Below are 25,174 nucleotides of genomic sequence, written 5' to 3'. Positions count from 1 at the left end.
ATACATTTTAAATAATCCTCTTTCTTAACCCCCTTGTAACAGATAAACGGATAAATCTTGAAGTGGTTTAAATGGCTGATCATCTTTAAGTGGAGGTGTGTGTAAGAGAATTTGTTCTAGTAGTGGATGAATTTTAAATGGTAAAAAATGAGCCATGGAACAGAATAAGAAATTAGTCAGAAGTAGTCAGGAGAAGGAGTAGAATTTAAAGGCTCTCTAAGTATGTGAAAGGTTAATGTGTTAAGAGGGCATAACTGCTTTTCCATGTTCAACAAAGAATAAGAGCAAAAGAAAGTTTGAACATTATAAGAAAAATTTTCTTCTTTGTGTAGGTTCAAAGTTCTAAAATCTATACTATATTTACCATATCAGAAACCTCTCTAGAGAATTTTACAAACATCAGAAACCTAGAGTTCTTCTAGAATGGTTTGGTATTAACACAGTCAGAAGTAGTACAGATACCTTTTATTACTGTTTGTTTTAACCATCTATTCCATTTAAAATTTCAGTTTTTGCAAATACGGATGGATTATTAAGGAAATAAAAGGTTTTTTGGTTTCTGATGTTTGTTTTTTGAAGTTTTTTGGTTGCCTTTCTTCTTAAATAGTCATATGATATGCCTTAAGGACGTCTAAAGCTTCCTGTGCCACTAGGAATTCTAGCCTTTGCAAAACTGTAATTAAGGATTTCATTTTTTATTACTTGAAATAGATTTATTAATGTTCTTTTCAGTATTTTACTCTTTTAGCATAGTGTTGTAATCAGATACATTAAAGATGTTTTATTTAGAATTCATGAGTATTTTATGTTTGTGTGGGAATGTTTCACTCAAGGAAGCTTGAGAGTGCTAAATTTGGAAATGTGTGAGTAGAAACATTCTGAGAATTACAAGCTTTGTTCTGTGTAATCTCATCTTTAAGTATGTGTTCATTCTACACCAAAATACATTAAATATTACAAGAGATGCACAATTGAAAACATGTTGGTTAATACTTCGTTTCAAGATGCTGAAATGAGCTATACATTTTTGTAAAGAAGCAGATCTAAATGTGAACAGATTAATTTTCAAAAGGCTCTTTAAATTTACATGTTCAGGAAGACTAAGGTGTTTAGAGTTATTTTATAAAATGGCATGAGATGAACGTCAGTAGGTTATTCAAAGCTTTAAAGCAGGTATACTCTTCTCCTTCCTAATGTATGTTCTATTGGGCCTCTTTTTTGATAAAGAAAAAATTCAGCACTACAGATCTGTTGGATTCAGGTAACTACCCGCTCCTTCATGTAGGAATTTTGAGGGGATTACTTAGCAGTGACATGTTTAATGCTGTGCAGATTTGGACAGACCTATAACCTTTGGAACAATTTGTGGCTTGCAACAAAATCTAATGCAAGAGCATTTTCCCCCTGCCTGGCCATTAAGTTACCTAACAGACAAATAGACAAATTAGACAAATTAGACAAAATAGACAAATTAGACAAATAGGTCTTCAGCAGTTCTCTCTCCGTAGCTTAAAAGGTTTCCAATTTTCCCTGTCACGTTTCTTTGACCCGCATTGGCTACTATTCATTGCATTGGACTTCATTCCGCACGTGCTGAGATTTCCTTTGTCTCTCATTGTTTTCCCTCAAGTCTAATTATCCCACCTCCCACCCATGTGTACAGCATTGGTTATAACCTCACCACTCTCAATTTCATCTTCTTTTTCTTAAATACTTCATACTTGAACACCTTCTTCTCCGCTCATTTTCAGCTTATTTTTGTTTATGACGTAATAGAGATATTTGTAAAACACCTCAAAAATAAGCACAGATTGAGCAGTTCACTTTACATCAGAGAACAACTCAAAGGATGAAAGATCGTCCACAGTTGATAAGCCATTTATTGGTGGTGGACAAAGTTGACACACTTTTGCTCTAATATTATCTGTGGTAATATTTAGGATTTAAGTTGAAATTAATAATAGAACTGGCCAAAAACTGTTTTATGTTTTTGAAAGTTAGAGTGGTACAAGTGGTAGTTATAGTCGTAGGTGAAATAAGAAATGGTGAAGTTGAAACAGGCTTTGCTTTATTTTGTTAGAAACTTGTTTAATGTTAGTGTTGAAAAGACCATTAGTCTTACCTCTCCCTTCTATCTACAATTTTAACTTTCCCTCTCCTATTCTGAATTACACTGAGATAAGAGGCAGAGAAATTGAACTGATGGAAATAAAAATAAAAATTAATTCATGCTAGACACATGAAAGTACATACTGTATACCTCCATTTATATGCAATTCTAGAATAGGCAAAACTAGTCTGTAACAATAGAAGGTAGATTAGTGGTTGGCCTAGGACCAGAGGTAGAAGGGATTGACTGAAAAGGGGTTCAAAGGAACTCTTTGGGGTGATTAAAATGTTTTATATTTTGATAGTGATTGTATGGATAAAAACGTTTGTCAAAATTTATCAAACCATACATTTAAAACTTATATATTTTATTCATGTACTCAGTTATCATAGACAGTTATCACCATGTGACATGAAGTACATCGCAAACGTAATGAGGCCCTATTCACTTAACCTATAGCTGAAACTGTAGATAGATATACCTAGTTCTAAATTTTCTAGAATGTAGACCTAGAGAGTTAACATGTTTTGTATTATGTGAACTGTTAATTGTTTAAAATTAATTAATAATTAGTGATATACTGGTGTTTATGACTTGTATTAAGCCTATAAATGCCTAATGACTATATAAATATGATCATTTTGATTATGTAGTAACCCCAGGCCATCATTGAGTAGTTTCTTTGCTTATTTTCCTACTGTGGTATTGATTCTTCGTATTTATCTAAAGGCTACATTTTGGTTTATATATCCAATAGCTAATTCAGTTTTGGTTTATTTCTGTTCAGATATTAGTAGAAACTGAAAATGTGTCTTGTGGTGGTTATGCTATTATAACTTTATTTTTATTAGTATCTGTACTATAAAGAAATGCTTTTATTTTCCATATTTTATAAAAGGATGATAATGATTATAAAAGATATCTAACTAGATAACTAGCTCATCTTTTTTGACATCTCCTAATAGATGTGTGTGTGTGTCTGTGTGACTATTTTATGCTTACTGAGAACTTGTTTTACCAAATGTGAATATATTGCTTTCATTGATTCTTTTATAATATTTTTTTGTTAGACATTAAGTTATAAGTAGCATTAAATTTCAGATTAAGGCTGATGTATTTGGCAGTAGTTTCATTGCTACTGGATTGATGAAAAAAACCTACATTTTGTTTTTATTCTAGACAACCAGATGTTCCAATATTTTATTACAATTGTGCCAACAAAACTACATACATATAAAATTTCAGCAGACACCCATCAGTTTTCTGTGACAGAAAGGGTAAGTTGAATCCAACTGGTAAAATTATTTTTTTAAAGCATTTTATAGTCCTGCTACAAAATTAGTTTGGAGTTTCAGATAATGCCCTCCCCCATTTAAAATTTGAAATGCATTGACATTTTATTTAAGTCAATAAAATATCAGAAATGGGTATTAAGTATGTTTTAGAGTAAGAAAAGAAGAAGATTTTAAAAATCTGGAATGTTTTCCATTCAATTAGTAAAAAATTATTAAACTATGATATTAATTATTTTACTCTTAATATCTTAATACTTAATGTTTTCCCATGTATTGGTATAAGCAGTTTTTTTAATCTGCCAGCAGATTTTCTGATTTCTCTGTTATTTATTTTTTAATTAATGTATCTACCCTGGGACACGCATGGTTATTGTGACTCAGATAGCAGATTTAGAGGGTTTGCCTTCCTAATTTAGGGCTTCATATTCATCTAATTGAGAGGACAGATGTTCTGCAACCTTAGGGTGGAGTGGCCTTATAAGTAAATATTGATAATGAGAAGCAGAATTTTGGAATTGGGCAGTTTAACAGATTTCTCACCTACTCTGGGGCCATGTTTTCTTTCTTTCATTCTTTTTGTTGTTAATTTTTTATTTTTATAAGCTGTGTTTTCTTATTGTGTCCAAGAATGGTGAATATTCAAATACTAGTATCCAGAAGAATTCCAGAATTTAAGTGCTTTTAAAAATTTGCTTTTCCTCCATATGAAATTTCCCTTTGATAGTCTTATAACTTATGTTGACTATGTCCTCAGTAATTGTAGAGTTTTCCTTATTCTTGGGAAACTAAATACTAAAGTTTTTAGGGGTGAAGTGTCATGTGTTTATAACTTTTCAAATGGTTCAGGAGGAAAAATCAAGTATGTGTAACTCTGTGTGTGTGTGTGTGCGCATGCGCACGCTCACATGCAGAGAGAAAGAAACTAGGTAAAGTGTCTACAAGTATATATTGTGCTTCTTAGCATTTCTTTATGGGTGGGGAGATACCATTTCTCACTAAGGTTGCCAACACCTGAAGGTCAGCCAGTCTACACAGCAGCATGACTTTGGGGAAAACAGGCATGCATACATTGCTAAGGAAGTGCAAAATGGCATAGTCTCTTGGAAGGGAGTTTGGCAATATCTGCAAAATGACATATGCATTTACCTTTTGACCCAGCAATCCCACTTCTAGAAATTAAATCCAAAGATACGGTGGAAAAAAAGTGATGTTGTATATGAGATTATTCGTTTTGTTACTTGTAATGGCAGAAGACTGGAAGCAACCCAAGTGATACATCGACACAATGGAGGAACATGCAACTTTAAAAAAGAGAGAGAGAAAGATATCCATATACTGATACGAAATTATCTCCAGGATGTATTTTAAATAACAAAAATAAATTAACAAGAAAAAAAAATAGAATCCCAGAGCATTTGACCTTTGTGGGGTGTGTTAGTACTGATAGGACAACTACAGTGGTTGTATTTCACTTTAAAAAAAAAAAAGGAGTAACTGGAGTTGGTAGAGTGGAGGATGAGAAGGACAGGGCTGACCTTCATTGGTCCTAGACCAAAAGTGAATTATTATGAGTCTTTTGTTATGTAGACACCGTGATCCCTAAAACAATATCCACTCACATAGGTGATGACAATATATTTATAATTTTGGCAAAATATTGACCTTATCAGAATTTTAAGATGAAGTCACTTTATATTGGAAACTTGATCAGTGGCTTATAAGGCTCTGTTGTGCTAATAGGCAAAGAGGTTTTGTAATGCCCACATGAAATTGTTTTAATTTCCCACATTACTTGTCTTCCTAAAGCTTGCAGTTTAGTTACAGCTTAGTAAAAACAGGTAGGGCCTGACACAAAAATCATAGCAAAGCACTGTGGTAGCATAGTTGTTTCATGCTATAATAGAAATGTATTAGAAATTTGCAAACTTGAGTTTTGAAGTGTAACCAGAATGGAATGAAACAATATATTCTCACACAGTGTGCACACTGTGGTAGGTTTATAATTTTAGTTACACTCCTTTCAAGAAAAATTTCCTTTAAAAACTGAACCAGTAGCTCAGATATTGATATCTTTCAAATTAATGTATTATGCTTTCTTCCTGTACTCAATTTCATATAGTTTAAAATGAACAACAGCAAATGAAACTGGTTTTAAATCTTATCATTCAAATGACAGGAAGTAGATAGAATTATTTTGTAAATTCTTAGCAAAGAAATAATATAAAATATGTCAAAATAGGAATGTAGTTTTCATTGATTTGGTCAATGAAGAATGTGCCATATAAACTCTTGAGTTTAGTAGAAACCTTGTAGTATGTAAAGTGACCTTTCTGAGAAAATAGTAAAAAATGATTCTGTTCTTTTGATTGCTTCAAAAGCTAACCATACAAAGAATACAGAATAATTTGCTTATTTCTGGAGAGCTTGGTCTAGTAGGACAATTCATAAAGAGATTTGGATGTCCCTCTTGTTCAGGAGGGCTGGAGGGCTTCATATTGACTGTATACAAGTAACCTAAGGATGTGAATCCTGTTTGTCTCTTCCTCCTCTCTCTCCCCTTCCTTTTGCCTTTCTTTAGGAACGTGTCATTAACCATGCTGCAGGCAGCCATGGAGTCTCTGGGATTTTTATGAAGTATGATCTCAGCTCTCTTATGGTGACAGTTACTGAGGAGCATATGCCATTCTGGCAGTTTTTTGTAAGGCTTTGTGGTATTGTTGGAGGAATCTTTTCAACAACAGGTTAAGATTCATTCCTTTTTTTGTCTAATTTCTAAAAGTTCTGCTAACAGTAAAAATCAAGATGCTTTTACTTAAAAGGGGAAAGAAATATACACATTCTCATGTTTTGATATTTAAAGAACTTTTTCTGTAAGATTTAATTTCAAACCTCAAAAATTGTATTGATTAAGCGTTACACATAACTAAGTTCACTGCATTCAGTGATTTACGGGAGATTACTTAATGTGCTAGAGAGAGCCTAGCATTGGGCCCAAGTTCTGTCATTTACATGGTGATGGCTTTGTGTAGGTCACCTAAATTTTCTGAAATTGTTTTCTCTATATAAAAATGAGAATAATAATATCTAACTTGCAAGTGTGTTGTAGGATTAGATGAGAAAATGCCTAGAAATAGTAGATACTTTGAATGTAAATTTTCTTTTTCAGTTAAGGTATTTTTAACTGTACACAATGTAAAATTGTATTTTATGGTATGTTGAACTATGAAATATGTGAAAGCAAATTTTTTAGTCAGTAATGCTTTTATGACTTTTGGTCTTTTTGCCCTAAGATTATGGGATTCTCTCAAAGATAACTTGCAGAATTGTAATTGTGAAAATTTGAGGGTTGAGTATAATAGATAAGGAAACAGTTCCTTTTTTATCCTAACCTCTATTTAATGTTACATGGAGTTTACATAGTTTGAATTATATTTCTGGAATGGATGAATAGCTTTTCTTATGAAAGTTTGTATCACTGCTTTATTTAGATTCATTTAAATTTGTGGTGCTAGTAGTATTTATTTTTCAAAATTGTGTAGGTGTGAGACATATTAAGCACCTTTGAAAAGATTGCTTTGTCAAGTTCTTGAATTATGTGGCTTTGTGATTTTGAAAAGAAATTCATTTATTTTAAAATTCAGTTGTCTTGATATTTTTGTGGAAGTGAAAGCAAACTGTTTCCTTCCTTATCTATTCCTTTATAATAGTTTTTTATTCTTACTTACAAAATTAGGAAATGAATAACTTAGGAAGAAATTTCATTAAAAGCATAATTTAATTGAAAACATAAACTTATTTTTTATTACAGGCATGTTACATGGAATTGGAAAATTTATAGTAGAAATAATTTACTGTCGTTTCAGACTTGGAGCCTACAAACCTGTCAATTCTGTAAGTGGTGTAGTATAAATGGCGCTGATCTCTAAGTCATAGTATCATTATTAAATCTAAATAGTAGCTCTTGGCGCCCAGAAAGAAATTGCCCAAAATAAAGTGTTGTGTTTAGAGGAAATAGTGTAAGGAATAAAACTAATGCTTCGGTCTTTTTGTTCCTCCCTAGGTTCCCTTTGAAGATGGCCACACAGACAACCACTTACCTCTTTTAGAAAATAATACACATTAGCACCTCCCAAGTAAAGGAGAAAAACTTTTTGTCTGAGACGTAAAACCTTTTTAATAATAAAATATTGTGCAATATATTCAAAGAAAAGAAAATATGAATGAGAAGCAGGAATCACCCTAGGGGAAAAAAAAAAAAGAAAAAACCCAAACTGAAATCCTATGTGTGTTGTGTCTGTTACACATGTCCTAGAAGAAATTATACAGCTAATCTAATCAGTGAATAAGCCCAACTGGAATATTGCGTTGAAGATGACCCCTTCTGATATTTTCATAGCAAACGGCAGTATCGAAATCAAACCTTGCTTCTTGATGACAAAGAGCCTGAAGGAAGAAGTCAAACCACATCTAAAGAAAATGGCATTGATAAGTGCAAATGTTTGCATCTGTTTGTTTTTAAAAGATATGATGTCAGAATAAAATATGTAAAATGTGGAAAACTAGTCTAGACTTTAAAAAGTGTGGTCAGGTCACATTGTTAATAAAGGAAAAGAGGGAGGGGCCCCTGTGTTATAGCCATATTACTGTTAAGCCATACGACAAGACCATTTATCCAATAATTCAGTCTTAGGACGGTTACTGCTTTTCTTTAAACTGGTGATTGACTTTTCTGATCAGGGCAGGGTCGTGAAAGACTAAGGTGAATTCTTACAAGGGCAGGTACATGGATGCTATAATATGTAACAGAGGTATCATTCACAAATTATATAGTGGGCACTATACAGGGAGAAGAAAGCACATGTTTAAAAAAAATGCTAAGTTTCCTAATCTGATCCTTATTGGTATACTTTGGGAACAGAGGGTGAGTAATAAAAAGATCAACTACTAATGATGAAAATTACCAGTCTGTAAAAGATTAAGAGGATAAGTAGCATATTTTGTGAGTGTTGTGGTGAGTGGGCCACAGGGTAACTTTAAATAAAATAGAAGCATGAGGCAAATATTTAAGTAAGACAAGATGATGTCAGATCTGAGAGATTATAATATTAAACAATGTCCGTTAAACTGTAAAACTGTATTATGAAAGAAGTATCTGCATTCAGAATGTCCTGAATGTGATTGATTTTGTATTAGATTGTGTTGGTCTAGCTTTCTTACTATTTAAGGATTGATTTTAAATTTATAGACGATAAAAGATTGAAAATAATGAGAGGGGTATATCACTCAGGTGCTGTTAAAAACTAAATTTGGAATATGTGTGCCAATATCATTTTTCCTTTTGTAATACTTAATGATAGTAGAAGAATCATCAACCAATCCTCATGGTTTAAGTCATTTAGGGAAATGGGGAGACAAAATTCTAGGTAAGTAACAAGGCCAAGACTAAAAGACAGGATTTAAAATGTGGTTTTTAGAGAACAGGGCATCACAAGTTAGAGTTTTTCAAATTGCATTCTTTTAAAAGGTAAAAGAAAAGTCAAACAGTTGGGGCAGATAATGTAATGGAGAGAAGGAGAAATACTGATAAAACTGCTTTTCATTCAAGCTTATGTGGAATGGTATTTTGCAGATAATAACAGAAGTATCATTGTTTAAGATATACAGTTTATCATTGAGCCATTAAATTAACTGATTAATATAGGTAACAGACATGCTTTGAATGGTTTTTGAATTCAGAAAATTCCAAATAATGAATGGTCGTCTCCATATTTCTCATTTCTTTTCTTCAGATATTATTTCCAATGAAGGTAGACTAGGAAAAGGAATTTTAATTAGAATTAAAATTTTAGCTGTTTTAGACTGAATGTCGGTTCTGTGAATCTGCTTGTCAGAAAGTTCAGTTAAGTTTCAGGGTTTTTTTAATAGGAGGAAAAATATTGATTTAGAATTATTTTCTTTCAGTTAGGATTATGACAGTTAAGTATCTTTAAGAAGGATTTTAAAAATTATTCTGGTACTTACATATGATTTTTAATTGTTTCCGTGTTTTCCAAATACCATATTAAAATTTTAATGGAATTAATCTGTCCCATTAAAACTGACTATAAAAGGAATTTCTTTGAAGCAAAATCCTACTTTGCCATTGATTTCCATCTTAAAAGTTAAGAAAGGTTTCCACCTGAAACTCCTCAAATAGGGTCAGATTCTGGGCAAAGTATTAAGATTCTGATCAGCCCTTTGTATGATGAATGATGAAATATACTTGCATGTTAGGATTTATTAGGAGTTTTTGACCTCACCAAGTGTTTCTTTTCCGTTGCAGAGAACACTGTACTGGCCTATTATGTAGCCTTGGTGTGTGCCTGGGGTGCCTCCAGTAGGATACCCAACATTATTACTCAATCCTCTTTATTTTATTAGGGCATTCATAATATCTATATACATATTCCATCCTAAATATTTTTAAGAGTTGAGATCTCAAATTATGTGAAATGTGTTTTTTTTAAACTGTGTTTGCATATATTGGCCTATAAAAGGAGATGAAACGTTTAGGTGAATAATTCTCTGCTACAGTATTTGTACACCTCAGCCTACCTCTTGGTAAAAGCTTAACTCAATATGAGAAATACAAAATTATTTCTAATTCTCAACTTAGGTGATTAATACTACACTTTTCTCATATACATTTTATGATATAAAGCACTGAATTTTTATAATAAATAATTTACTAATGCAAAGTTTACAATCTTTAATACTAACAACTTTGGAATTCATAAAGGAATGACTAAGATCTCCTAATTTTTTAATGGTATAAGTAGACATATGTTATGCATTGTCTTTTTATGTCTTAGGTTAGTAGTTCAAGTAACAAAAAGTAAATTTATATGCAGCCCCCTTGCTTCAAAATTTAAAATTTTGAATCTTAAACTTCAGTTCGAGATGCATATTTTTTTTTCTTTTTTTTTTTGCGGTACGCAGGCCTCTCACTGTTGTGGCCTGTCCCGTTGCGGAGCACAGGCTCCGGACGCGCAGGCTCAGCGGCCGTGGCTCACGGGCCCAGCCGCTCCGTGGCATGTGGGATCCTCCCAGACCGGAGCACAAACCCGTGTCCCCTGCATCGACAGGCGGACTCTCAACCACTGCGCCAGTAGGGAAGCCCAGAGATGCATATTTTTGAATGTTCAAAAATTACTGAAACATGACCCTTAGGATCTTTAAAATCTCATCATGCCCTTTAACCTAGTACTTAAGTTCCTCCCTTTCTGTTTGGAGCTGTAGCAAACCTTCAAAGTGAGTCACCTTTTGTCAGCACTGTCCAAATAGATCACTATTTGTTCACTACCTTATGGTATGATGCCTGCAGTAATATCCAAGTAATTTCTTTATTGTAGTTCCCCCCACCCCTTTTGAAATATTTTAGTGACAGTATCACTTAGCATTATTTTAAGAGTAGGAAACAAACTGCCTTGGATTTTTTGGTTTTCTTGTAGTTTTTTTATTGTGTTGTTTTAAGAGAAAAAAAACACAAAAGACTCATTTAGTGTCTCAATCCTGAACCTTTGGACTCTAAATAAAATAAATTGTACAACAACTTCTTTGTCCCTTTACGATCATGTACCCCCAAATAAGGCTCATTTCCTCATATTTTTCTTTTTCCTTGTAGGAAAACTACAGCAATCTTTATTACTCAGTTACATTTCCTTTGCTTCAGATGGAGCTAAATTGCTGTATGAGATTGGATTTATTCTGTATTTTTCGTGTTATGAATGGATGAGTGATGAAAATTGAGCAGTTGACTCAAGTTTATAAAGCTGTAAGCAGATTATAATCAGCAAAACATTTAATAGTTTTGTTTCAGCAACTCCGAGTTGTACTAGATTTTTTTTTTTTTTTTTTTTTTTTTTTTGCGATATGTGGGCCTCTCACTGTCGTGGCCTTCCCGTTGCCGGACGCGCAAGCTCAGCAGCCATGGCTCACGGGCCCAGCCGCTCCACGGCATGTGGGATCCTCCCGGACCGGGGCACGAACCCGTATCCCCTGCATCGGCAGGCGGACTCTCAACCACTGCGCCACCAGGGAGGCCCTGTACTGGATATTTATCAAAAGAAATTAGGTGAATAAGTCTTCCAAACATCGTAACTCATGTATGCTATTTGTGTAATGATTTTAAGGTAAAACTCCGAATGAGAAGGTGTGGGGGGAAAGTGATGAAAGCTACATACTAAAGCAGACCTTCAGCAACATGGCATATAATTATGTAATGAATATTTTGTAAATCCTGTTTCCAAGCAACTATGCAAGTCAATTTGATGATTTCTTGTATTATACTTACCTTTAATTTCTTTAAGATATTTTTCTAGGATTGATGAAAGTTCCCCAACCTCACATCTTTCCAACCGATTCACAGTTCCAGCTTGGAACTGCTATTTCAAATAAAGTAGGGACACACATAAAATGTTTACCTGTGTGTTAAGAGAGCTGTTTCTAGCTATTAAAACTCAATTTCAGTTAAGTATCCTTTGTCATAATTGTATCTACACCTCACAGGCCATTCCTGTCTTTCAAGCCAGTTACATCCCTAAAACCAGCAATTTCTATTTTTATTTTGTAATTTAAAAAATATATTTTAATTAATTAATTTTTGGCTGCCTTGGGTCTTCGTTGCTGCACGCGGACTTTCTCTAGTTGCAGTGAGCAGGGGCTACTCTTCGTTGTGGTGCAAGGGCTTCTCATTGCGGTGGCTTCTCTTGTTGCGGAGCACGGGCTCTAGGTGCTTGGGCTTCAGTAGTTGTGGCTCGCGGGCTCTGGAGTGCAGGCTCAGTAGTTGTGGCACACGGGCTTAGTTGCTCCGTGGCATGTGGGATCTTCCCGGACCAGGGCTTGAACTCGTGTCCCCTGCATTGGCAGGCGGATTCTTAACCACTGTGCCACCAAGGAATCCCTATTTTGTAATTTTTAAAAATATTTTTAAAAAGTAATCTAGGTAGTGAGCATTTTTCCATATCTCTTTGTGGGCACATGGGACAGTCATTACTTTTTACTGTAGGCAGTTGCTTATGTTCCTAGAATATAATTATTAGATTTGCAGTTGCAGAGAAAAATAGCTGTGTGGAAATTTGCATGTGATTCACATGAACTTAAAAAATTATTGATGTTTTTGGAAGCTTTAGGCTGACGTACTTTAATTGTTATGTTCACTGTGAGATAACACACTATTTGGGTATTAGTCCCTTCTCAGATCAGTCTACTTTGAGATTCTAAATCAGTTTATTAAAGTGAGCTGTTAACTGGAGATGACGTTAGGTTAGTATAAAATTGTGAGAAATGTTTTTCTGATTTGTGTGCTCATCTGCCTCAACTTTTTCTAGTATTAATTGCCTCAGGTGGTGACTGTCTTCAACTCTGTTATGTTTGTTACTGTATCATATATCTTATGGGTGCAGAATATAGGGATTACCAAAACTTCTTTTTAAACATAAGCTTTTCTTTGTCCTCACTGTCCCCTTCTTCCCAAAAGTAGAAGGTTCTTTCTCATTGGAGTGTATATATTAGGCACTCAAATTATTGTCACTTGGTCTTGATGTAAAATAACTAGGGATTTTCTTTCATGCAGATACCTACTTTTACTGCTTAATCATCACAAGCTGCTTAAGCATCACAGGAGAACTTTATTCATGTCATTTCTCTAATGTCACAGTAGAACATGCTTCAACATGTAAATGTAACCCTATTAATGGTGTCTGAAAAAAATGAAGCGTTATGGGTATGTGTTAATTTATATTCAACTGGTAGTTTATTTAGATTATATCATTTTCTAGGGAGGAGGTGGGAGATCAACTGCAAACACTAGAAGAGAGGAAACCATTTTTTAATTCAAATTTTCGTTTAATCAAGTCAAAATGTGAATACTTGATCAGTGGAATTTATTGAATTGGTGAAACATAAAATAACCAAAAGATAGTAAATTCTTAGAACTATTATGTTTTGTCCAATTTCATTGAATTGTATCTTGATTTCATTTTTATCATTATCTACAGTTTGTATCTTAATCAATGTAACTCAAACATGTCATACAGACATCTCAAACTGAAGATATCCAGGTACTTCGTTTCAGAACGGGGTTGTCTGCCCTGGGACGTAGTTCCCAGAACTTAGATGAGATTGGGAAAGACACTGCCCAGAAGAGTTCCCCCCGAAATGCCCTTTATGAGGTTCAGAAAAATCTCAAGTAATATTGGGCTAGAAGTCATCCTCATGGCCCTAGTATACTTCGGCCACCTAGTGTGCCTTTCTGAGTATTAACCAGTTATCTCAGAAAGTGAGCATGAATATAACTGTCGTTAACATTTTATGCTCATGTCATTTTCAAGTAGTTGTGATTCTTTTTAGTTGCTTAGGCCCCAGGTACTGTATTTGAATCATAGTCCATGTTTTTAACACGAGATGCTACAATACAACGTGCACTCGTCTCTCAAATATGAGGAAAGTTGGGATAACAGTTATATTATTAATATAGGATTTTGAGAATAGTTTTTTACTCATTTGCATTATACATAAAATGTTTCTAAACAAAACAACAGCTGTTCTCTAAACTTAGAGTCACTTAATGAAGTCTGTCCTCTTCTGCACATTCTACAGGTAACACTCTGCAACTGGAGTGATCAAGATACTAGCAAATCCTGGTGAAAGAGTAAACTTCCCCACTTACAGAAAAAGCTAAAACTAGCATTTAAAATTTTATTTGAAATTTTGCTTTCCTCAGTGGCAAAGATCAGGGGAATGGGTTTTTACATGATTCTAGCCTAGGACCTTCCTCTAACATTAGTCACTCTAATCTCTAATCGAGGCCTGAGCAGTATAAACTTAAATATAAAGGATTTTGAGACTTTAATGAAGAAGAGGGAAACCCTTAGGAGTTTATCAGGAAAACTGGTGACTCAAAAGATTTAGAAACAATACATGTCAAATTCAAATTACGGGAACTAATTTTTACTTAAAAGCATAATAAACAGTCCCAATGAAAATATGCTTGAGCCTTCACTTTATACATAATTATTTACACCTCTTGGTTTTTTTTAGGTTTCAGAAGTGGGTATAGTTAAGGAAAATGTTAAATGTGAACCCACTTTTCTAACTGCCCCCAGCCCTCAACCAGGACTCCATGGTATAACACAAAAAGAAAGCAGAAACCTCGGTGGAGAATTATTTCTCTAACAGCATTTGTGAAGATGTTGAGACCTTCCTTCCTCTACTTACCTTGATTTTAAACCTTTATACTAAGTACACTAGAATGGTTCAAAGGTTAGAACTGCCTTTCTTTAGCATATCTCAGCTTCTTCCATGTGTTCTTCCATGTTTATTGAGTTGAAATTAGTCCTCTCAAGGAGGAAAAAGCTAACTATGGGAAGATGGGTGTACTTTGGTGTTTTATATTCAAGAGCATAGAATAGAATGTTAGGAAACAATCAGGAAACAATTTTTTCCTAACACATGTATGATTATAGGCTAGGATATGACTTTCCTTCTCTCACTGAAATAAAAATGTTTAGTTAAGAAATAAGGATGAATACATGACAGCACATTTGACAGGTAATGACTTGGACATATTTGTTACTACCTAATCTTGAGAACCACAGTTGCTGTTTTTAGAGGTATCTGAGAGGTTCCAAACAAAAGGAGATCGCCAAATGTTCTCAGACCTTGAGTGTGCTGGATGCCCTAAAGTAGGAGAGGAATTTGTAACAAAAGCTCACGATGAAGAACCACACATTCCGAGCCACCTGAGATCTTGCAATGAGAAGGCGCCAGGCGATGAGGAAGAGGGCGGTATTAAAGAGGTAGTGAATATTTCGGAGCCTGGAAACAGACATATAACCAAAGTCAAAACAGTACCAAATACCCAACTATGTTATTTGAAGCATAAATGTATCTTTTCCTGGCTATGACCAGCAAATAACTAAGTGCTTAGGTATGTGGCACTACCTGATGACCTTTTGGTTTTGATATCTTTCATTTCCACCACATGCCTTCTGAGTAATCATTTCTATAGTATTCCCCTGACTAGTTTCCCTTTCTCATACCTGCTTTAACCTGTCTTATAAACATGGCTAACATAATCTTTCTTAAATATACTTTGATCATATTACTGTATATCAGAAATCTTCCCTGGTTCTTGTTCACTAGAGGGTACATTCTAAAGTTCTTGCTATGCAACGTTCCTCTCAGTTTGCAATTACTTTCCCCATCCTTATCATCTCTGCATTAATAACCCTTCACTTCTACCAGAATTATGTGGGATTACTATAATTCTTTGTCCCTTAGGGATTAATTATTGAAAGAAATTTCAGGCAGTCAAAGGTCTTGAAGAGTGGTTAACTGATTTGCCCATGTTAAATAGCACAATCAGGTTTCCTGCCTGTTGGGTATTCTTTCTCTATACCACATTATGACAGGATGTTGGTAGAAGAAACAAACTTGGGTTCATATCTGGCTCCTGCACTTACCATGTGCGACTTGCCCACTTACCTTCTTTGAGCTTAAATAGCTCTTTGATAAAAGTGGGATAACAGAAATAATACCTGCCTCACAGGGATGTGGTAAAGTCTAAATGAAACAGTATATTACAGAGTATATAGTATAAAGCCTCAAAAAATATTAATTCCTCTCCTCCCCCGCTCATGTTTCATGTCTGGTATAAAATCAGGTACACATGGTAAGTGCTCAGTAAATATTAACTGACCGATTGTATTTACCTTTTTAAGTGTTGCTTTGCTTCTGGGATCCCAGCCATATCCTCTTTCAATAAGTACTTCTTAACTCCTAAAACATAATTTTCAATGTATTCCAACCAATTCAACTGGCGCACATCGAAGTTGAATACCTGAAAGGCAAGAAGAGATTATGGATTGTCAGAATTGCACTGCTGGACGATCACTTTGTTCATTTGATGAAGTTTCTTTTACCTAAATGAGTGACATTCAGTTTGGAAGATTTAGGTTGTACCCCTCCAAACGAGATGATTTGAGCTGTTATTTTAAAGGCAGTAACAATATGGATTACCATTTATATATGAATATTTAAACATGGATAGAGCACAAATATTTGACCTTTAGGAAGTCTTGGAAATTTAAAGGAACTGGTATTAGTCTGGTGAAGGTTAATTTCATTTCAAGTAAATAAGGATTAATTATTTTTTTAAAGAGAATAAATAGGGACCAAAACAAATTATATATGTCTTTTTCTTTTCATTATTCTTAAATTTTGGTGTTGTCCCCTTTCGTGAAATATCATTACTTCATTATGCTGATTAAGGTAAACTTTGGACTTAAGTTTAAACCAAAGGCTTAAATCAAAGCTTTAAGGACTAACTTAGCAGAATTTATATTCTATCTTTGCTTTTGAGATGTTATCCATTATGTTTCTTGGTGTGCCATAAAACGAAGCCCTTCAGAAACATTCAGAGTGGTAAGAAAAACTTTGCTTCTTTTAGAACACTAGTGTATTTTCTTTTCTTAAACAAAGAATGCCAGGAAACTATATTTTCTTTCCACTTTGCCACCAGAAATCTTAAGAACAAGTTTCCTGCTTAATTGCAGTGACTTAGTAGCATCTTGTAGACTGCATATGAATGTTATGTTTTTCCATTCTTACTCTTGATTTCATATTTTAGTACATAGTTTTCCTGGTTTGATGTTTTATTTCTGTTTTGTTCTTTTATTACATGTATTTACTGCAAGTTATCCCAAATATTTGTCAAGTAAATTGGAGTATTAACAAAGAAAGGCAGATGAGATTAACGAGTTCCAGAGAGTTTCACAGACTTGTCCAAAAGCTTAATTGCTTTCCAAAAGTAATTCTGTATCACTTTGTTTGGATTTGTTTATTTTCCACAGTATCACTAAACGGTACTTATTCATCTATATAAACAGAGGTTTCTATTTTTATGCTATTTCATATTTCTAAGTTAGATTTCAGTGAAACCCTAGTTTGGAATCCTCATTCCATATGGCAAATGAAACTGAATTCTGAGCCACACCAGAGTTTGGCAATTATATGCAAGTATTCAGGACTATTACCTTTGTTAAGATATTGGAAAGCATATGTTATATCCACTGCAGTTTTGATTCTTTTTTTCACAAAATTTTGTTATTTTAGGTTAAAATATTTGTAAAATGTCGAAAATGAAACTCTAAGCTTATTACCTTTTGAATTATTTAGATGGGTAAATTCCATGGAGAAAATGCAATAAAGATAAGCCTATATAACATTTGATGCTAATTTTAAAAAATAATTTCTAATAGCCTGAGGGGATTTAAAAATAAGCTGGTTTGATCCATGCATTTTAAACACAGGTGCTTAGAAGAATTTTGCCTATACAGGCATGTAAACATTTCTGAAAAAAAAAAACAACTCTATTTCATGTCCATTTTAGAGGTTCACAGCAATGATTTCGGTTAAATTATCCATCTAAATCTCAACTGGTATATTTAACATCGTGTCTGACTGCAAGTAACCCTTAGTTTCCATGGTGGGAAGTAATTTTAGGACTTGGATTTGAATCATGCTCTATGAGGCTGGTTCGTACCAGCTAGCAGGTGAGGCTAGCTAGCCATCTAACATTTACTTCTCAGCATGACTTCGTTTCTATATGCATGACTTGGTTTCTTCTACATGCTGGCAAGCACAAGATAAATCAAGAAATTTATCTTTTCTTTCTTTTAAAAAATTTTTAGCGGAAAATGTCAAGAGAGTGAAATCTTTAAAGCTTACTTAAAAACTAAGGATATGCTCAAGGAATAAATGACTGAGAAAATGAAGCTAGGGACATGTACAAAGTACAGAAGATTCCTATATTTGTGAACTTCAGGACATTTGTGACTGCTAAGAAGCTAATATATAGAAATAAATGGCACTGATCCTAAGCAATTAAAGTGAAGGCCTATCTTGAGAAATAAACGTCTGAATTGTCAAAGAGACATCATTATAGGGAGGAAGACTGACAGTGCTAGAGAGAGGGCAATGCTGTTGGCGGGAAGTCTTAGCTGGGCTAGAATGCAGAGGTGGAGGGGTTAGCTTATCTGAAAAGATAAGAAGGAAGGAACTGTAGCTTTGGAGATGCAGAACGATTTTGATTTGACAAGAACAGTGGATGAGAGAGTTCCTGGCCAGTAAAATTACTATTTTTCATTGCAGTCATATGTTCTGGAGGTTAGGGGGGAAAGATAGAGGTACTGAGGATTTGTTGAAAAGTTAACAGCTATGGAAGTTGAACAAAGGATTGAAACAAAGTACATGAGACCTGACTGCAGAACAGCAGTGAGAAGCTAGCCAAAGGCTAAGAACCTAGATCTCTTACCTACATTAAACTGGCTTCCTGCAATTGTGTTGATAGCATTCACTGATTTTCTTAGCCAAAAAAGAAAAAAGAAAAAAAAATTCTGTGTATATAGCAAAAACATCCTTTATTCATCAGCTCTCCAGGTCAAATAATTCTAAATTCTGAATGGGTAAGGTTTTCCTGTTGGTTGTCAGTGCTGTACTCACTCTTTGGTCTTCAGGACTCAGCTTGGACATCAGCATTTCTGTATTGTATGTGCTCCATTCCCAACTCCGGTTGATGAAATACTCCAGCATGGAAAGGGTTCTTAAAAGCCGATTCATGAGTTTTGTCATCCTGAGGTAAAGATCACATAGGAGCGAGTATCAGTGCACCACAGATGGCTGCTTCCCTGCTGCTCTATAGGGATATATAACAAATTATGTTTGAAAAAATATAAAAATTATTTCTTCCCATGTTTTCCAATTCCACATAAAAACTCATTTTTTCCCCCTTCCATGTTAACACTCTGTTGAATGAAGGGAAGGGGATGAACCTAAAGGTGCTTGTTCTATCAGGCATTTTAATACCACTAAACTTCTTTTCGTCTTTTCTACCATCTCTTTCTCAAGAGTTGCAAATATTTTAAAAGCCTAGCCAGGTATCCACCCCTGATGACATACTGTTCATTCTTTGAATTCTGAGGTAGACAATAAGAAAACTTCTCTTTTTTATTGTATGTTCTTGGATTTTTTTAAAAAAACTAATTGATTCGAGGTCTTATTATATAACTTCTAGGCAGAAGTGGTGACTGTATTAGTGTCCGATGAACCAAAAACAGTTATTAACTGTAATGGAGATTTAAGGGGAAAATAGTTTATTTGTTAATAATTTACTCAGGCATAGTGCTGATACTTTTAAAAAATATTATTTCCACTAATTCCCATAACATCCCTGTTAGGTAGGTATTTATCTGCATTTTTATGTAAAGTAAACTTAAGAAAGATTAAGTGGCTCTGATAATATAACGTGTCAAAGCCAAAATTCCAACTCGGTTTTGACGGACTTCAAAAAGCCTCTGTAAACTCACCCCCTGTATCCCATTGCTTGAGATGGATCACATCTTCTAACCCCATGGTCAGGACCTGCTGTTTGAACTTCCCAACTTTATAACAATTTGTAAAAAAACTTTTGTATTCTTTCTTATTTGATCCTCACAGTATGATTCTGTGAGTTAGTCAGGGTCCATACTGTTTATCTTCATTTTACAGATGGATTAATAGGTTCAAGGTCACATGGCTAATGCTCAAGTCTAGATTTTCTGGTTACAGATCACCTTTGGCCTAAAGAACATTCGATTTTTATCTTAATCAGTTAGGCTAATCTTGGTAATAGTTATTACTATAGTTGACCTCATAAAGACTTATGATGCTATTTGGGGAATTTGGTCTTATTTCTGGTCAAATACTACTGCCCATATCCCTGATGACTCATGAGGTACTTCTCTCATGGTATCATGGGAAATTCTTAGGCAAGGAGGTAGAATCAATACAAGCATCATAATAGGGTTCCATTTACTATTGTTATATAATATCTTGGCTGTAGACTGAATATTTATATCCTCCCACAATTCATCTGTTGAAACCTATTCCTCCTAATAGTGATAGCATTTGGAGAAGGAGTCTGTGGCAGATGGGTAATGCCCTTATAAAAGGGACCCCAGAAAGCTCCCTTGGCCCTGCCAGCATGTGAGGACACAGAGAACATGGCTGTCTAGGAACCAGGAAGTGGGCCCTCAGCAGACGCCGGATCTACCAGCATCTTGATTTTAGACTTCTTAGTCTCCAGTACTGTGAGGAAATAAATTTCTATTTTTTGCAGGACCTCAGTTCCCTGACCAGGGATTGAACCCAGGCCATTGCAGTGAAAGCCTGGAATCCTAGCTACTAGGCCAACAGGGAACTCCCAAATTTCTATTGTTTATAAGCCACCTAGTCTATGATATTCTGTTATAGCAGCCCAAACAGACTAAGGCAATCTTTATCCATTCTACAACCCTGATGTAATTGATATGATTTCAATAGATTTAATTTTTAAAAAGAATCAATCATTGTACAATGATTATATAGTCTATATAATATATATACATTGTATATATAATATTGTATATTATATATACAATGGTGTAACATTGTATATACAGGACTATATCAGCATAATAGTATTTTTTTAGAAAGAAAGGATACATTTATTACTCTCAGGTAGTAAAGATCTTCTCAATGCGTACAATGCAAAAGCTATAAAGGGAAAGTGATTCATTTTATCTCATAAAATGTTTAAACTCCTTTGGTGATTACTATATTCCATGCACTCTTATGTAAAACCCTATGAAATAGGTATGATTACAATCCCCTTTTTACAAGTTAGGAGTTAGAGAAGTTAAGTAATTTAGGGCTCATATGGATAAATTGGTGAAGCCAGGATTTAAATATGTAAGTCTGACTCCAAACTCCATGCTCTTAAGACCTGTATTATATATAGCTTCCCTTGTATTAAAAAAGCTTCATAATTAGAACTACAATATAAGAAACTGACCTCAAGTAAATACATGAAATATATATTTACACACACACACACACACACACACACAGAGCTTCCATAAATTAATAAGTACAACCCAATAGAAAAATAGGAGTATTACTCAGCCATAGAAAGGAATGAAATAATGCCATTTGTAGCAACATGGATGGACCTAGAGATTATCATATTAAGTGAAGTCAAAGACAAATGTCATATAACTTCTATGTGGAATCTAAAGAAAAATGATACAAATGAACTTATACAGAACAGAAATAAACTCACAGACATAAAAAAACAAACTTATGGTTACCAAAGGGGAAAAGTGGGGAGGAATAAATTTAAAATTTGGGATTAACAGATATACACTACTATATATAAAATAGATAAACAACAAGGACCTGAAAAAGAATATATATATGTACATGTGTATATATGCATATATGTATATTTGAATCACTTTGCTGTATACCTGAAACACTGTAAATCAACTATACTTCAATAAAAAAAGAAAAATTAAAAAAATAGGCGAGAAATAGAAGCAAGCAACTCATACCAGAGAAAACACGAAGGTCCAATACACAAATGAAAGCCCAGCCCCTCCAGCAATCAAGGAAAATGCAAATCAAAGTGACAAAGAGATGCTATTCCTTGTCATTAGTTTGACAATTCAAAATATTGATTTTTGCAAAGTATTAATGAGCGTGGGAAAGAACAGACTTGTACTCCTTGTACTCTCACTTGCTGTTGTGCGGGTGTAAATTGACAGAGCCTTCCTTTAAGGCAACCTGGTGGTAGTCATAAAATCCATATACTCTCCAATCTAGCAATCCCACCCCTCAGCCTCCACCCCAGATCTAGAGGCACATTCTAGAAAAAAGCATGTTTGTTGCCCCATTGTTTGTAATAGCAGGGGAAAAAGACGGCACTAGCAGAATGACTTAGATTTTCATGGAACGTAAGTGGAAAAGTTAAAAGTACGTAGGATTGCTGTATACATACACAGAGATTTATACATACACTTACCTCAAAGCAAAACTCTCTATATGTCCGTATATGGTTGTAAATACATAGACGATTACACACAAACACACATGGGGAAGGAAAGGGTCCAGAAAGACTCTAGCATTTTCTGCCATAAAGATTATTCTTAAGATTCCTATCGCATAACAAACCTAACCATTTTCCATGAATATTACAATTTAATGTCTTACAAACAAAATACATAAATATTTTTATTGGGCTCCTTCCTCCTGTGTTTTCCTTTTGTACTTACCGAGCTTTGCTCTTCAACCAGGTCTTCTAACTCTGATATACTTGCAAGGCTTTAGCGTTTCTGCCAGGAACGTTTGGTTTTCCTTCTTTCCCCATCTTTATTCAATAAACCCCTCATACAAATATTTTCCCACAGACACAGTATCCCCTTTTTCACCTTGCTCAGGAAGAAACTGACAATTGAGTTATGAACACTAAGTAAGGTCTCTGAAAATTTGGATAAACTCTACATTGCCTAAGTTTCAGTCATTTGCTCTGTTAATAAGGATGGAAATAAAACACGCTGAGAAAGACTTCTTCTTTTAAAAGGAGCTAACATCATGTTTCTGAGGCTTGATGGCAGGGATTTGCCTTTGGTAGTTATGATAATGATGACACATATAGTATTATTCAAGTGAGACAGGGGTACGAACGGACATGTCCTAGGCCACACAGCTGGAAGGTGACAGAGCTGTCTCAGCATCAACATACTTTCATTCGACCTTGTTCCCTCCACTCTCTTCACTCATCTCCAGGTGGCAGTAAATCCAGTTCTGGTTTCTCCAGATCTTTTCTCTGTCACTTCCTTTGAGACTACTTAAAATTCTTCCTTTGGCTTCCATTTCCTCATTTGTAAAATTGGGATGATGAGAATATCCTCCTTGGGATGTTGTGAGAATGAAAATGACGTCATCATGCGCCGTCCCTTGTGTGTATGTGAGGCTGTTACCACTGTACATTTTAAGATCATCTAACAATTTAGAAACTCCCAGACATAGAATCTCAGTTGCTTTTCTTTGTAGGTGAATGATTACCTGCTGAATTCATCAAGCAAGTTCCTTAACATATAACTTCATTTATTATGACAAAGGATCTCTAAGGTAGGCTTTTCACTACTACTGCTTTGGTTGTCCCCTTATATATACAAAATCATAAATATATATGATTGAGTTGTCACCTTTCATCCCCAGGTGACAGGAGGGCTAAGGACTTGGGGCCCTAAACTTCCACGCAGAGACGCTCCTAAAGCTGTTGTCTCAGCTTCTCACCTGGGCTTCCTTCCCGTGAGCCGTAGATAGAAGTCATAGATAATGGCAGGGGCCCGGTGGCTGACTGCATTCCAGTACTGGGTCGTGACGTTGTTGGTTGTGAAGTCAGCCTTTGGCCTCCTGAAAGCTCTCTCAAGTGGGATTTTTTCAAAGGTTGCCAAGACTTGGATCCCTGGTGGGGGGCGGGGGTGGAGAAAAAACAAACAGAATAAGTACTAAGTCTAGGAGCATATAAACCCACTGTGGTGGATGGCATTGGCAATGGGTCAGAACAGTAAATAATAAGGATTTGTTGTGTAGAGTCACAAATCAATTTCTGAGAATAATATGAAGATTTTTATGCCGGGCAAGTGGTCACCTGCAAAATCAAACAATTTGAATAGGTTAAGAATTTGGTCCTTCTCTTGAAATCTTTACCCTAAAACAACTTCTTGGGAAAATAGTTTTAGTCAATACAGTGAAGTATTGTTCAGAAAAACTTAAATCCATCATATTCAATTTCAAGGTGATCTAATCTCTTCTAAAGCCCAAGACAGAGCCTAGGGATGTTATTTCCGTGGTTGGGTCATTTACTTGCAGGAAAGTCAGGAAAGTTTCTTGACATTTTACTTAAATTTTTATAAAGATTTAAGTAAAAGAGAGAATATAAAAGCAGGACTCCTTTGTGTTGGTTCACTTTAAATACCAGTCTTTTACTTCTTTGGTATTCCTACTGCTCTGGAATATGTCAGACTCAATTGTTTTACTCTTGTCTCCAGAGTTTTTTTAAACAATAATCTTTTTAAAAAAGTATTACTTATATAAAACCTAGTTTAAAGCTTTTAGTGTACATTTGTAAATCAAATATGTCTTTTCAAAAGGTATTCATTCATTTGAATTCAATTTTGATTTTATGTAGAATTTTCAAAGAATATATCTAAGTTCATTACTCAGTTATGTTGAAGCTATCAGTTATTATGGTAACATGATTACTGTCCCATAAAAGATACTACCTAGAAATCTGTATGAAAAATATATACCCTATACAGAAAATATTATCTGATTCCTGGGTCTTTTCCTCCCAGAGGGATTCATATTAACTTTAGGAATCCCTAGTGGGTGGTCATTACACGTTCAGGAGACCTGTCTTCTATCAATACTTCTACATCAGGCTCCAGCTCCCCATATGAACTGAATAAATCATTAACTCTCTCTGGGCCTTGTGTGTCAAATAAAGTGAGCACACTAGATTATTATTACTATTATTAATTTTTTGTGGTACGCGGGCCTCACTGTTGTGGCCTCTCCCGTTGCGGAGCACAGGCTCCGGACGCGCAGGCTCAGCGGCCATGGCTCACAGGCCCAGCCGCTCCGCGGCATGTGGGATCCTCCCGGACCGGTGCACGAACCCGCGTCCCCTGCATCGGCAGGCGGACTCCCAATCACTGCGCCACCAGGGAAGCCCTAGATTATTTTTAAGATCACTTTCAAATATTATTATTCCACAAAATAGATAGTAAACATTTTCAGCACTGAAGAAGACTATTTTGAATCTCAGGAATGGATTTTACATGTAGCATCTTTTTATTTAAGA

General features: G+C 34.9%; 2 protein-coding genes across 4 annotated transcripts in view; one reads left to right on the top strand and one right to left on the bottom strand.

The window, feature by feature from the left end:
• ERGIC2 (ERGIC and golgi 2) overlaps nucleotides 1-7,955 on the top strand; it is a 36,639-nt gene extending 28,684 nt beyond the window's left edge. The window contains exons 11-14 of the mRNA XM_007446304.1: nucleotides 3,290-3,387; nucleotides 5,984-6,146; nucleotides 7,214-7,296; nucleotides 7,466-7,955. Coding sequence (XP_007446366.1) covers nucleotides 3,290-3,387; nucleotides 5,984-6,146; nucleotides 7,214-7,296; nucleotides 7,466-7,528 — 407 coding nt within the window. The 3' untranslated portion in view covers nucleotides 7,529-7,955. The remainder of the gene's footprint in view (nucleotides 1-3,289; nucleotides 3,388-5,983; nucleotides 6,147-7,213; nucleotides 7,297-7,465) is intronic.
• A 5,314-nt stretch (nucleotides 7,956-13,269) lies between these two features.
• Nucleotides 13,270-25,174, bottom strand: part of FAR2 (fatty acyl-CoA reductase 2) — a 140,877-nt gene continuing 128,972 nt past the window's right edge. For 2 of the 3 annotated variants that reach the window (XM_007446301.1, XM_007446302.1), the window contains exons 9-12: nucleotides 23,602-23,773; nucleotides 18,949-19,078; nucleotides 16,158-16,285; nucleotides 13,270-15,261 (exon numbers count right to left, since the gene is read on the bottom strand). In XM_007446301.1, coding sequence (XP_007446363.1) covers nucleotides 15,099-15,261; nucleotides 16,158-16,285; nucleotides 18,949-19,078; nucleotides 23,602-23,773 — 593 coding nt within the window. In that variant the 3' untranslated portion in view covers nucleotides 13,270-15,098. The remainder of the gene's footprint in view (nucleotides 15,262-16,157; nucleotides 16,286-18,948; nucleotides 19,079-23,601; nucleotides 23,774-25,174) is intronic. The other variant, XM_007446303.1, reaches the window with a different exon arrangement.

Source organism: Lipotes vexillifer, unplaced genomic scaffold (assembly GCF_000442215.2).
Source record: "Lipotes vexillifer unplaced genomic scaffold, Lipotes_vexillifer_v1.1 scaffold477, whole genome shotgun sequence".
Lineage (NCBI taxonomy): Eukaryota > Metazoa > Chordata > Mammalia > Artiodactyla > Lipotidae > Lipotes > Lipotes vexillifer.
The sequence above is the reverse complement of the archived record's forward strand: the minus strand, read 5'-3'. Positions and strand labels throughout refer to the sequence as shown.